At 34.4% G+C, this 15,194-nt stretch overlaps 1 protein-coding gene across 2 annotated transcripts; it reads right to left on the bottom strand.

Moving 5' to 3' along the window:
- Nucleotides 1–8,835: 8,835 nt before the first annotated feature.
- Nucleotides 8,836–14,924, bottom strand: LOC110868238 (R3H domain-containing protein 1). Of its 2 annotated transcripts, none has more exons than XM_022117358.2 (5): nucleotides 14,472–14,924; nucleotides 12,504–13,182; nucleotides 11,415–11,766; nucleotides 10,312–10,654; nucleotides 8,836–9,586 (listed from the first exon to the last, which is right to left on the bottom strand). In XM_022117358.2, exons 1-4 carry the CDS (start codon nucleotides 14,776–14,778, stop codon nucleotides 10,607–10,609), a joined length of 1,386 nt encoding a protein of 461 aa, XP_021973050.1. In that variant the 5' UTR covers nucleotides 14,779–14,924; the 3' UTR covers nucleotides 8,836–9,586; nucleotides 10,312–10,606. The 2 variants fall into 2 exon arrangements, with proteins under 2 accessions (XP_021973050.1, XP_021973051.1); XM_022117359.2 differs by having other exon boundaries at nucleotides 10,329–10,654.
- Between the last annotated feature and the right edge of the window lie 270 nt (nucleotides 14,925–15,194).

Raw genomic sequence — 15,194 nt, 5'->3', positions numbered from 1 at the left:
CTTAAGCATATCATGAATGTATTCGATACAAAACTTAGTTTCCTCAATTCGTTCATAAACGAATAATTAATTGCGTATCGAAACTTAATGCAGCACCTCTTGAACTGTTACTGTTCAAGGAGTTATGGTAGCTGACTTTATCACACTAAGTCTTCAAAAAACATTATATGGAGTTAATAAACTTATGAGTCCACTGATAAATTTCCAACAACATTTAGTGACTATATTATGTCGTTATAACTTAGGTTGTTATTATCAGTTTATTATGACTCCTCCATGAGATAGATTTTGTCTGCTGACATAAGGATATACCCGAAATTACATTTTTGTCATCTTTGAATATCACAAAGTTAGAGTAATAAACCGGTTTTAATTCTCACTTTTCCTTCAAATTTTAGCCTCTCGTTTCTTTAAAGATATTGTAATACTCCATTAGATGCTTCACATTAATCTAGACATATCTAGTGTGTTGCAATGTGAGTAATATCTAAACGAGTATAGACTTAAACTTACATAAGGCTTCTAATTAATGAAGCATAGATAAATAATCTCATTTACCATATTATCCTCTGAAGGAGAGCAATATTGTTACATATGTAAGGACCCATTTAATGTTAAACTTATGGAACGAAACTAATGTCCCATTTGGTCTATCTCGGTACGTTATGATATCTATTACATAAGAGACATCTCTGAGATCTATTATATCAAAGTTTGTGTTAACAATGCTTTGACTTATGTAACATATGCTTGTCAAAAGAATGTCATCTATATAGACAAGTTCATTTTAGTTGCTCCCACTCATTTTGAGGTAGGTACATTTATCCACTTGATTCTTGATGAAAATAATTACGTTAGTTTTTCATCACCTTATGATGTTTGCATTAACCCATACATGGATATTATTGGCTTAAGTGTTCTTTAACCTTCAGTTTGAAACTTTAGGTTGTTATCTAATGAACATGTAAATGTGCCAGCCATTTGTTATGGAAAATTGTTTATAATGTTCATCTAATGTAGCTTTAAACTATTATAAGCCACTAGAACAATGATGATCCTCAAAGAAATCTTTTGTTAAATATGTAATAAAGATTCTTTAATAATTTATCTCTTCCTGAGTACAACCTTTGACAATCAATCAAGCTTCTTTGTGTCTTAACGCTTATATTAGGATTTGGTTTAGTTATGAACACTCTTAGGTAATTCAATCAAATCCCAAACGTTATAAGAACACATAAAATCAGTTTTACTAGAAAACAGTTTTATTCCATTCAGAAGATTGATTGACGCTAATGGCTTAATTAGAAGAGATTGGACCAGTAAACTTTTCCAAAATCCATTCATTTCAACTTCAGTTAGGGAGGTTATGTAATCATCAAAGTTAGTAGGCTTTTAAACCTAGATGACCTCCTGAGTTGATTATTGGGTTCATTAGAAGTTTCAGTTTTATGGATTAGCTCTTGGTTAGGTTACTATCATTTTCAGGATTCTAAGTTTGTAAGAGTTGGTGCAGTATGGTGTACAAGAGGTGTAATCGGAGTTAAATTTGGAGTGAAATTTAATGACATTCTTCCCCCCGCCTCTTGTATTCCTTGCAAATCATAATAAGGACTTTGACTGCTCCCACTAACCTTAGAAATCTTTAGGAACTCAGCATGCTTAGGGTCAATATGTAACGACCAACAAATTCTAATAGAGAAACGAGTTTAATGACGTTAGTCGTTGTGATTTCTCTTGTTGAGGATTATGTTAGTTTAGGCAAGAAATCTAAATGTGCCCACAATTAAGCAACAATGAAACTTTTGTAAGAGTAGCATTAGATTTTAAGGAGACAAGTATTGATGATAGAACAGTGTCATGATGGAGCGGTGTCTTGTACAAGAGGTGTAAATTGAAGTAATGTAAAATTTTCACTCCCCACCTCTTGCAACTATTGCAAGTTATTATTAAGACACTTAATGCTCCCACTGATCTTTAATATCTCTAGAAATGCTACAAGAGAAGTTTCAATGAGCTACGTGATGTGGGAACCTATCACATATACATTAGACTTTATTTGATTTCTTTAATGTCCAGATATCATAAGAAACTTTAGGGACATATCTAATAGAAATCTTATTAAGTATATATATATATATGAATAGATTTCTTCTAAGACCGTGGGCCATATGCGACAAAATTTAGATACAAGTTGATAGTCTTTTAAATGATAAATGAATTATGTCTGAATATTCCATTTTGAATAAGTTCCACTAATGTCAATGAATGACTTATGATGGACCCATACTTATTCCTTAAGCCGAATAATATTTAGGGCTATAACGTCATGATTTATTCATCACTTAGAATGAGATTGGATAAAAAATCATCCTCATTGACCATGTTATGATTTCTCATGAACTTTGGTTCTAATGGATGAAATTTATAAGTCTCATTTCCCTTTTGTCAAATTCTCATTAGCTTGATGACAAAAGTTGTGAAAAGTAAGGCATCATCTAGTTTCATCTTAGTAATGTTTCTATCCAGATATTTAGAACAAATAAGAGGAGAGTTTAAGATAAGTGTGACTTTATGTTGACTATGCAAATCTCACAACCTTCATAACATTGCTTAATTATGATACTATATTCTGATTAATCTTCAGAATAAATAAGGTATCGAAAAGCGTTGTTGGAAGACTGCTTATTATGGTTCTTATAGCCTTAACATTTAATTTTGTCACTAACTCTCATGTTAGTTATTTGTCGAGTTCTGGTAAGGAAACGTATGGAACTAGAGTCAACTAATCATGTGTTAATTGGAATATTAAAATTATCAGACTTAAATATCATTAGTAAGTTACTATCTAATTAATTTATCCAACTGTTCTTTAGAATAATGGATAGTCTCGTTGCTTATGCCTAGTCTAATGACATAATTATGCAGTGAGATTTTCCCTTGAAGAACCTTAACGTTGGGATTAGCACTTGTAATTTGTCTATGGACCTTAGAACAATCCTCTTTTAAAGTTTTAGTGGTTGTAAGGTGAATAACATCTTATTTTCCAGTTTCAAGCATTTATTTCTTTGTACATATGTTGCTTATCAACACACTCATTATACTTTGGTACTTTTGAGTGTTATAGTTGATTAATAATGCATCAAATTGTACAAGTGAAAATCCTAGTATGTAATGTACTGGAAAAATATACTTATTTCCATGTGTAAGCCCTTAACTTTATGGGTCATGGTATTGTACATTGTTATGTATTCACATATACCACTTAGCTTTATAATTTATAATTTTAAATGAAGGCATGCATCTTAGGAGTTCTAGTGATTATTCCACAATTATAGATTAGTCTTAGGAAAGACTTAATCTGAAATAACCTTTTAGTGACAATACTTATTCTTGATTATCATAAGAGACATCATGTTCGATTTATCCTAATCATCATGCTCTACTTTTCTTCTGTAGTGCCTTATCAGAAGAGAGCAATAGGGTTATCGTGTCTTAAGAGATAATCAAGTATTTAATTAAGAGCTAATTCTTATAGAAACTTTTAAATAAAGCAAAACATTTTAGGCTTAGGAATTAGAGTGGATGAGATATAGATTTATAGAAGAAAATTATAGTGAGTAAAAATTATGGGTACTAAGTTTAAGGCAGACAAAATGATCACAAAAATTAATTGAGGATCATTAATATAAGGATCATTATGTGAAGAGGTTGTGATATGTCTATTACTAACATCAAAATAATAGACTTAGTAAAGTCCTACTTAAACAAAGACAAATCAGCTTTGGCCAGAAGTGTAATCATTTAAGTATGTGTGCAAAGTAATCGTGACAAATCAGCTTTGGCCAGAATTGAGACAATCACTTTAGTTACGCACTTGTCAAGCATGCTAAACATAAATGAATTAAATCAGCTTTGGCCAGAATTAAGACATTTCACGTTTGTAATGCATACTCAACATAGCTTTCATAATACTTGAACAATAAATAGATGTATTAAATCAGCTTTGGCCAGAATTAATACATCAGAAGCTCATTCAAGTAAAGCTATTTTGGTTTTGCAAAAATTATCTAATTCTGATAAATTAATTAAGTGTTAACAAAACCAAGTATTTAATAGCAAACCACCTGTTAGCGCGGATCGATTAGGTCACATTAAACAGCTTAAAAATAATGAGGTTTCGAGTTTTGTGCGATCAGTAATGTCCAAATCTTGTGCGATCAATAAGGCCCAAGTCTTGTGCGATTAATAAGGCCCAAGTACTTGTGCGATCATTAAGGCCCAAAACTTGTGGATCAGTAATGCCTTGTGCGATTAGTAAGGTCTTGTGCGATCCACAAGTCTTGTGCGATCCACTAGTCTTGACTTGTACTATGTGCTTAATGAGTTGTACAAATTTTGTGCGACTGTCTTGTGCGATTAGATCATCTCTTATGTAATCTGATCTTGTGCGATTATCTTATGCGATCAGATTATCACTTATGTGATCCAATCTTGTGCGACATGTTTAAGGCTGTTTAATTTCGAATCCTCTCTTTAAGGCTGTTTGTTGTGATAACTTAACTAAAATTCGAAAATTATGAATTTTGATAGAGTTTCCTATTATAACATTGATCTAATTTTATCATAAAATTTCGAAAATCATAATTGTTTATCTCATTAACAGATTTCGAAAACAACTTATTAGATAAAATAAGATCAAATTAGGAAAAACATTACATAATTCAAAACACATTCCAAAACATAAGGGAAATTTCGAATTTTAACTAAGAACATTATGAACCCTAAAAAAATAAAAACATAATTCTGGGTTCCGAAATCTAAATTTTAAGAATTTTGTTAACAGATTTCGAATATTAGGTTTGTCCATTATGATTTCGAGTCAAAACATTAATTCATTAACTTCCGATAACAGTGATTTCGGCAACAAAACTCGAAAACAGTCGTGACTTTTCAAGGCTTTAACAATTTCGTTTTCCAGATTTTTGATCCCAGAATAATGGATACGAAAACAGAACTGACTAATCAACATATGCTCTGATACCACATGTTGGTTCAATTCTGTTAATACATGAAGGAAAACATGAAAACATACCTGATGGCATCAGCACAAGCCAGCAGAGAATCCAGATGGAGATGTAGTAACAGTGTTTGACATAGTTGTCAGTTTGGTCTGGTTCCTCCTTAGGGTGCAATCTAATGATGGTGATGAAGAAACCGAATAAGGGAGTTCGGTTATGGAGATGGAGGTCGATTTGATGTTATGAGTAATTAGGTTATATGTCTAATGTGTAACTGAGTAACCCTAAAACCTCCACATAATTCTCCTTATATATGCACCCAGGAGGAAACCCTAATTAGTTAATAATGGTAATAAGGCCCATCAACAATTACCAACTAATTATTTAATGGATTGTTATATATTTTGATCCATATAATGTAAATGATTATAATGGCCATATATAAATAAATATATTATTTATTTATTCTTACACCCGCCTCCCCTAAGCGGGATCTTTTGGAGCAACCATTTCTTAAGAAGTCACACTCTTTGTTCGGTAAAACTCATTAAGGTATATACTAACTAGATTATCATGTGACTGCGTGGTAATTTCTTTATAGTGATATACTCATGACCTGAAAACGAGAAATGAATGCTACGAGAGTAACAAACAAGACCCTTGTCAATTACCAAATATAATGCACATGACATGATACAAGGTAACGACTTTTGGTTCGCTCCAAGTGAGTAGCCATGGCATTTGATCTAATAGAACCAATGCTGCTCAAGTGAGTAGACTGGAATCCACGACTTTTTGAGGAAGGGCACTATACACCCATATACCGCTACCCCTTAGTAATAGGGCCCATTTCTTCACAATTTAGAAACAACAAGGGATATAAACATATAATGGCCTAGAAAAGGAGTGCCAAAGCTTTGGGGCTGGGCCATAAAGTGATAGTGAAGAGGTATTTAAGTTTCTGAAATATGAATATTTGTGTCATGAATATGATTGATACCCTGCAAATAAGAAAATCCAAGGTTCTGGTTATTTTCAACAGTTTATTAGGCATGCTCTTTGTCATTAAAAAGGAGAGTAAATTCTGTAATATTTTTTTTAAATGGCATTTAGTTGAATGATGGATACCTCTCTAAAGGTCTCACCAACTTGGTTTTAAAACCGCCGACCACCACCGCCACCGATCGCCGCCTCCACCCACCTGTCGCCGTCGCCACCCTCCACTGCTTCTGGGATTGGTATCTACAATGTTGATTTTAATATAAAAAAAAAATACTTGTTTCAAGGCAAATCCATTTTGGCCCGTTATCTGACCCGTCCATCTTGTCACTTTTAAGTAGATGTTACTACAACTTGACTTTAAAAGTTTAAAGATCAATCACTTCTTAAAATTCATGGAACAAAACAAATGTGACAATGAGACATTATTCAAAAGAAAACGATATTATTATATAGAAAAGACAGATGTCTTTTTTATTTACTGTAGATAACATGGTAACTGATTGGACGATACACATCTAATGTTTTGACTTCGCGTCGGCTTTGCTGGATTTCTCTTGCTGGGAACTGGAACCGAGTTGGAGTTGGAGGCCAGGCTCGGGATTCTTGACGCAGTTTGGATCACCACCAAGTGTCTGTTTGAGCATAGCCTGATTCTCCTTGTTTAACTTCAACTCTTGAGCTATCCTCCTTAGCCTGTCGTTTTCTTGAATTATCTTGCAATTCTGCAAGTACAACTCTAAGTTCCGGTTTTCCATCTCGGTCATTTCTTTCTTGGTTAGAATACCTGTATGCATGTTAGCCCTGTGGTGGCTCATGTTTGTGAGCTTTTGGTGGTGGTGTGGTTGTTGTGGAAATTGGTAGTTTATATAGATAATATGAAGTGGTTAATTAGGGGGTTAAGAGATAAAAAAGGAGAATGCAGGATCACATGAAACAGCCAGCAAGTCTTTATGTGGAAAGCCACTTCTTTATACCAAGGGTGTCTATGAGACATGCTGTTTATAAGCTACTCGAGATCCGCTCCCTAAAAGTTTTAATCGATTTGAGATTAAATGAGCTTGAGCCTGATCTCAACTTAGAATAAGCTCGTTTAAGAAATGAGTCCGAGTTTTGTATATTGTGCGCAACTAGGCTCATGAGTCTAAACGAACCTATATATACAAATAAATAATTAATGATTTACAAAAGGACTGAACTTGATGTTTGTGTGGCTTGAAATGAGATAATCTTTTACAGGAACTTCCTTTTTTCGTATCTTAAAATCGTATCACAAGTTTTAGCAACTTTTTTTTACTTTTAGTCTTGTAAATATGTGTTTTCTAACATTGTTTAACTACGTAAAATTTGTGACAAAAAGAAAAATGGATTTTAAATAGTGATGGAATCAGAACTTTTCAAGAACAATGTTGTTTCAACTACTTAACCGGAAAATTTGGTATGGTACCCCTCTGGTAACATGAAGGGTAAGAGTTAAAGTTTGTGAATTTGTTATGATCAGCGATGTAAGAAAAGCAAATCTAAGCGGCATCTTTTGGAACCTGCGTTTACTAGGATGTCATGTTCTTTGTTGGGTATAAGTCATTATTGCATATAGTAGATAAAAAGTTATGCGATCAGTTATTTCATGCATTGTAATTTCTTCAATGTAATATATTCATGACCTGAAAACGTGAAACGAATGTTAGGGGAGTAACAAGATTGATTCTGGTTACCAAACATCATGCACATAATGCAAGTTAACGCCTTTTGGGTGCTTTTTAGGAAATCATCATTTAGGATGTTACTAGATTATTAGCATAGTAGTTACTTTAACGTGATATACTCGTGACTTGAAAATGAGAAATGAATGCGGTCAGTTACCAAATATCATGGACATGATACAAAGTAACAACTTTTGGTGCCTAATAGACATCATCATTTGGGATGTTAAACTATAAAAAGAACGATGATGGCAGCGAATATCTCTGTTATTTAGAAAAATTGGCCAGCCAGAAGGTCGATGGTCTCGTGACTCGTGAAACCCCTTTAGTACTGTGGATAGCAAGAGTTATATTTCACGTGTTTGTTATGGTCAATGATGCAAGAAAAGCCAGCCAAGTGACAACTTTTGGAACTTTCTTTTCCAAAAAGAAAAGCAATTTCATGCCTTCTAGTTTCGTCTGGCATAATATAATCACGACCTATGAAAACGAGAAATGGTTGCTAGGGACGTAACAAGATTCGTGTTTGGTCACTAAACATCATGCACATGCACATGATCGATGAGAACCGATATAGCTCCAAGTGACCAACCAAACATGTGATTAATTCCGTTCCCTTGACCAACCAAACAAATTTTTTTTTCATTCTCTTGGCAATAGTCCATTCAATTCCATCTCCTAATGTATACCAAACACCACCTATGTGAAGTTGTGAACTAACTTAATTTTGGTATTCAAACCAAAAACTGAATATGGATATCAATTTCGTCTCTAAATCAAACTCCAATCCCCATCCAACGTTACATGAATATGTAACACCAGAATTCTCAATATTTAAAAAATATATAAATGCGTATATTGTACTGACAACTTCGTCCCATTTCTTTCATAAAATAACTAAAACTAGCAACAGATGACATTCAATCCAAAACTGTATTTGGTTGGTTAATCACGTTATTTAAATTAAAAATCCTTCATCAATTATCGATGTTAACTTTCTTTCACTGGTACAAACAAGTTGTAAACTGGAATGTTAAAAACTTACAACTTGTTTGTACCAGTGAAGGAAAGTTAACGTCGATAATTTAAATAACAAGTTGTAAACTGGAATGTTAAAAACGAAAAAATATCAAACAAAAGCATTTCCCAGAACACCACTGAAGATACGAGTTGAGTTCTACAACGATTTAATTCCAAGAACAGAACTGAATGTAAGACACCCTACCCATCTAGACTTTCTAGAGCAAAACAAATGCAAAATAACAACCATTGGCGACTTAGAAAGTGATTGGAGAAGCCTATACCAATCTTCCCTAGTTTGGGACATTTTGAAACAACTTAAATATCTTTTAACACTGTTAACAAGGTTGCAGATAACCTTCAAGGAGCAGTGCCGCGGTAAGCACGTGATTACCCTCTAGCAAGAGGTCTTTGAAACTTGCTTCCAATTATTAACAAACTTGATCCCTAGCAGGGCATTGACGGGTTCCGTGAGTTATCCGATAAGAAGTTCTCATGGGTACCCAAAAAAAGTTCACCTGAACAGAAATACTTTCCCATCTGGTTCAGTTTGGTTTAATAACGATCAAACCAAGACATGGTCCCGGGCCTTTGTGAGCACGGTCTTCAAGCCATCATCCATGATGCAGAGCTTGTAGTTCTACCAAAAACCATAAGCAGTGACAAGCATTGCATATGAGTTTCAAACTTCACAACATTCGAATCCACTTCGTGTTTATGCCATTTTCTTCTTCTATTCACCCAACAAAAGAGTGACATGATAGGAGCTTTTTTTGCGGAAATTCACCAGCCAAAAAGTATACACAACCCAAACATGCGCACTTCTCCCTTCTATGCTTTGTGGGGCTGTAAAACAACAGAGAAAGAACACAATTACTACACATCAAGTAACAATATTATAGGTGGTAGTTTCAACCCATTATTTATAAATTATAACGGGTATATTCAGTTATGTTTCAGTTATTAATGGGTCAAACATGTCATACTAAAACATGGCTTATGAAAACAAAGTATTTAAACCAAAAGTTGCCTGAAGTGTATTTTTAAAGCAAAAAGCTTCATACATAAATCATTTAATTTTAGATGTTTAAATACTACTAGTGAAATAACATATTTTTGGTGATCAACTTTGAAATTACCATTTATTTGAAGATAAAATTTTTAGCATGAAACGTGATTTGACCCAAACCTATTTGACTCACTAACCAACCTAACTGACAGTGCCTGACTTTGCCACCTTAAACCTAGCACCCCAAAAACTTCAACCACTTAATGCTAAAATATGTCTCAACTCTCAACTAGATAGAAAAAGAATGTTACCTTCGGTATCTATTAAGCCATTGTTTCAAAAGGTAATTATTGCCTGATTTACCCTTATTTAGTAGAAAAGAAAAATATTTTCGAAATTAATGACCTCCGAAAAACCTTTATGTAAAACCTTTTCAATGAAAAAAGCACCCAACAGGTTCTATCTTCTTTTCCTTTTCAGTAAGTAGTAAATAACCAAACTATATAACTTTTATTCAAGAGAAGTAATAAAAGAAAACAAGAGAGAAGATGCTAAAAAGTACATTGGCTAGAAAAATACGCGCACATTTGCAGCTCCGATAGTCTTTTCTTTTTTATCCAACCTTTCTTGTCAAGCACTTATGGATCAACTCAACATCATTGTTGGGACCAATGAGCTTCACCATATAACTATAAAGCTATCAAGATCGAGATTGATGAAACGGACCAAAAAGTTAAATCCAAGATACTAATGTCCATCTCATCCAATCTCAGTAGGTTATGCCTGCACCTCTGCCAGCTCAGATAAAGCATGACAATTCAATAGCTCTAGCTAGGTGCAGGCATGGCCCACGTCCCTCACCGGGGCCGGGCTAATCCAAAACTTGCATCAAATTGTTGCTGAGACTGCAGTCAAAAAAATATCATTCAGATAACAATCAACTTATTAAAATACCGTGATGTCCTATTAAATTGATATATATGATTGTTCCTAGGCCTGTAAACGAACTGAACGTTCATGAACTGTTCGTGAACTTGTTCGGGGGGAAGTTCGTTTATGCTCGATTATTCAATAAACGAATGAACATGAACATAATTTTTTGTTCATTTAATTAAACGAACTAACATGAACATACGTTTTGTTCGTTCATTTATGTTTGTTCGTTTCAATTTAAATACATTAGTTATTTTTTATATGAATATTAAACATAAAAGGAATTTTCGAACTACGGATATAGATATAACTAATTGGTAATGGGACTTTCAAGTAATAAAAATGGGTTTTTTCAATTAATTTAAAATAATTAATCACTAATTTATATAAAAATTTACATTAAGTTCATTTATGTTTAGTCAATTATGTTCATGTGTGTTCATTTACGTTTGTTCAATTATGTCCATTTGTGTTGTTTATTGTTTGTTAATCTATGTTCGCTTAAGTTTGTTTGTTTATATTCATTTATGTTCATGAACTGTTCGTTTAGGTTTTAAACAAACAAACATAGACGAACACGAACACACCCATTTTCTTAATAAACGAACATGAACAAAAAAATGTGTTCGGTTATATGTTCGTGTTCGCGTTTGGTTAAAGTCAAATGAACGAACACAAACATGCCTTTGTTCGTGTTCATTCAGTTCATTTACAGGCCTAACTGTTCCTTACCTGTGCATAATGTTGATGAACCTGTTCACAGGGATGAATGAATGTCATCATAGGCCGCTGACATGGATACTGCATATAGAGGGTGGAAGCTGAATGTGGGCCCATATGATTGGGACTAAATGGAGCAACCATTGCATCTAGAGGCCTGTAGCCTATTCCTGCAGGTGGGACCCATGGACCAGGTAAATGTTGGGGAAGTGCACGCGGTTGGTGTTCGGTAGAGATAAAAGACCTATGGACTGAACTGAGCTGAGGAAATTCAGTATTGTAGTTCACGACTGGTGTGTACATCGGTTGTATAGGATATGAGCCTCCGTTAAACGCAAACCCTGGATCAAATCGTTGTGCATATCTAAAAAAATAAACGTATTATTGCTGCTAGTTATGCTGCATAATAAACTAAATCTAGTTCTTCAGTCCATATGATAACAAACTGAGAAGTGGGCTACAAACAATTCACGAACTATTCATGAACACTTACCGAACGAGATTTTTTGTCCATGTTTGTTCATTAAGAAATTGAATGTCTTTGTGTCCGGTTGTGTCCGTTCATTAAGTTTAGGTAGTGAACGCAAACGAACGTTCATGAACACAAATGAGCACAAACGAACGTTTACAAACACAAACGAACACAACACAAAGGAACATGTATTAAATTTTGAATAAAATCGGTATCTTTCATCGCAAATATTACGTAGATCCACCCATAGTATACTAACCTAATATTAATTTAAATAATTTTAAAAAAAAATACAATACACTAATATTTATTAGTTAATTTATTAGTGAAAATTTTGAAGTGTTTAAAAATGAAATATAAAAACTTAAAACCCCAATAAACTATTGAACCCAAATGAACACGTTATCGAACGTTCACGAACATAAACGAACAAATGCGACCTCTATTCATGTCCATTCATTTAACTAAACAAACAAAAATTCTTGCGCGTGTTTGTTCATTTATTAAACGAACGAACACAAACGAACTTCCCGCCGAACGGTTCACGAACGTTCAGTTCGTTTGCAGCCCTAGAAGCCTATGAATGGAAAAAAATAAAGCATAGTGTTACTGCTCCTAGTTAAGCTGACCTGTCATAGTTTCTGTCATAATCCGGATCCTTCTGCTCTACTTCACGATCACGAAAGATAGCCACTCTACTATTACTCCTTGACCTAGCAACTGGCTCTTTTTCTGTTCTAGTTCTACCTGATCTACTGCTTCCTGCAGAAGAATCGACTGAACTGCTGACATCAGGAACAGATACTTCTACTTTTGACGTTGTTAACGAACTATTATTAGGATGGGATACTTCTAGCGTCCTTGTTTCACTAGAGCTTGAGGTAGAGCTAAATATTCTTGCACGTGCTCGATTATATTCTTCTTTTCTCTCCTCTACACTCTTTAAACTGTTGTCTTTTAAGGAATTTGAGTTTGGTCCACTGTTGGCCTGTGATCGTTTATTTTGCCTTTGTTTGATTGCAACCTTGACAACGTTGTTGTTAAGGTTGTCCTCTGTGGGTATGTTAACAGGGATGTCCGCTAAACGGATTAAAGGGCGCTGAGATTCGGAAGTCTTACGAATAATGATTCGAGAACCAGAAGCGTCAGGAAGGGTGTTGTCTAATAAAACCATGGAATGGAGTGAATAGTGTTGAGCCACACGGTGTGCTGCTAACCGCAGGTATGAGGTGGGCAACTGCTGGAACTCCATTTGTTGTTGCAAAGGATCAGCAATGAACTTCTCCACATCCTGCTCCATGCGTAGTACTGAGAAAATACAACAAATATGGCCTTTATTAATTATCTAGAGCAGAAGATTAAGAAAATATATAGATATTTAGGCAGAATGATTTGCCAAAAGTATTTATAAGCATGCTCCTTTGTATCACACAAAAATCCCTCTTGAAAATGCCACAGATATATAATACAAAATCTTGATTTACATATAGCATGTCACCATTTGCATGTATTCACTATAAAGCCAAGACAAAGACTACAGCATGCGACTTCATTTGAGTCGTGAGGTAAAAACAAAACTGCCTCATTTAGTAAACACAATCAGGCTCATAACCCTTACTGATGGTCACCATGCAAAGCCTAACAGATTCCAAGTAATCCGTTCAGTATGCTAGCAAAGTGTTATTAACCTAGCAAACTGAAGTATGCATTATGTTTACATATTGTAGCTACAACTTGCGTATCTTTATATGTCACTCTCGGAAAAGGAGTGCGTTACTAAACAAAAGAATCACTCAATCAATAGTTCCATGGCCATCCTAATAATCCACTTAAATTATAAGCAATGTCCACTTATAAACTTAATAACACATAGCAAAAAGTTTTTTGTGTTTAAAGTTAAAGTAGCTCTCATAATATTACCAACGTAACCTTCACTAACTTTAACTAAAAAACTATGAAAACAGAAAACGAGTAAAGACACTGCAATAACACCCTACATAGTTCATGTTCGAGAAGTCATTATTACAGCAACCCCAATGACCAAACAACTAAGTAACATGCCTCCTAAAAGTTCAACAAACGAAGTGTATTTCTTGGTATTTTAATAAAGAACCATTCATAATCCAACAAGCTTGCCTCCCATGCCAGTACCTTCAAGTAATTTTGACCTTATAAAAACATATTACACTAAATACATTGTCAATCTAGTCATAAATGACAGCAAACTGTTGAAAACACATCAAACTGCAATCACCAAATGAGTGGAGCACTTAGAACAATCTTTAAAAGTTGACCTAATAGTCAAGCTATATTATATAGCAACATTTAGAGCCTCACACCTCAACATTAATACACTATGTCATTTTGCAACTTCTATGGAGCCCTAATTGCAATCTATCCCTTTCTAAAACAATCACCAACACATATAACAAACATACAATTCAAAAAAGCCTCATAACAGCATCTATGGAGCCCTAATTGCAATCTATCCCTTTCTAAAACAATCACCAACACATATAACAAACATACAATTCAAAAAAACCTCATAACAGCAAAAAACTTTAAAAAAAAAACAAAAAAAAAAAACACGCACACACCTGAAAGGCGCTCCCTAGGGTTTCGTAACGCATCACGAAGAAACTGATCAACAGAATTCACCAAATCATCCAGCGCACCGCCAGATGAAGACCTAACCGGAGCTGAACAATCAGCAGAAACCTCCGAAGAAGAACGAGTATTATCAGTAACAAATACAGTAGTTGTAGTTGAATCGGAGTTGTGACAGTTATCGTCTCGCTTTTTAGATAGCGTTAACCGGCTCATGGTGGCGTCTAGGTCCGCAACCGCCGATGAATCCGGCGGAGGTGGTTCAGGTCCGCCGGGATCGGCAACTGAGTCCGCCATAGCGGCGGTGAGGTTTCAGGATTGCGTGCAGAAGAAATAATTGTTGCTGTTCGAGATCGGAGATGAAACCCTAGATTTGATTGGTTTCATGAGATTGGAGTGGCGGAAAAGATGATAGGGTTAAGAAAGGAGTGTATTTTTGGTCGCATGTGTATATTATTATTTCTCATGAGTCATTATGTGTGTAAAATATGTAATTACACTAAAAAATGAGTCATTATGTGTGTAAAATATGTAATTACACTCAAAAGTGTATTGTTATTGCATAGGCATATCTATTTTATAAAATTTAGGGATAACTTCGTAGAAATGTAACCAATTTTGACAAGTGTTCCAATTAAGTTATAGAAACTTTTTTTGTCTGTGTAAAATAACTCAAGTTTCATTTGATGTTCTAATACTGTGTAATTATCAGG

The sequence above is a fragment of the Helianthus annuus genome, chromosome 7, assembly GCF_002127325.2.
Source record: "Helianthus annuus cultivar XRQ/B chromosome 7, HanXRQr2.0-SUNRISE, whole genome shotgun sequence".
Classification (NCBI taxonomy): domain Eukaryota; kingdom Viridiplantae; phylum Streptophyta; class Magnoliopsida; order Asterales; family Asteraceae; genus Helianthus; species Helianthus annuus.
This window is presented reverse-complemented; position numbering and strand designations above follow the sequence as displayed.

Excerpts from the sequence above, each read along its gene's own strand:
- LOC110868238 (XM_022117358.2), bottom strand. The coding sequence starts at position 14,778 with ATGGCGGACTCAGTTGCCGATCCCGGCGGACCTGAACCACCTCCGCCG. Across the intron at positions 11,767-12,503 it reads TATGACAGAAACTATGACAG|ATATGCACAACGATTTGATC; the intron begins GTCAGCTTAACT and ends TTATTTTTTTAG. Across the intron at positions 10,655-11,414 it reads TTCATCAACATTATGCACAG|TCTCAGCAACAATTTGATGC; the intron begins GTAAGGAACAGT and ends TTTTGACTGCAG.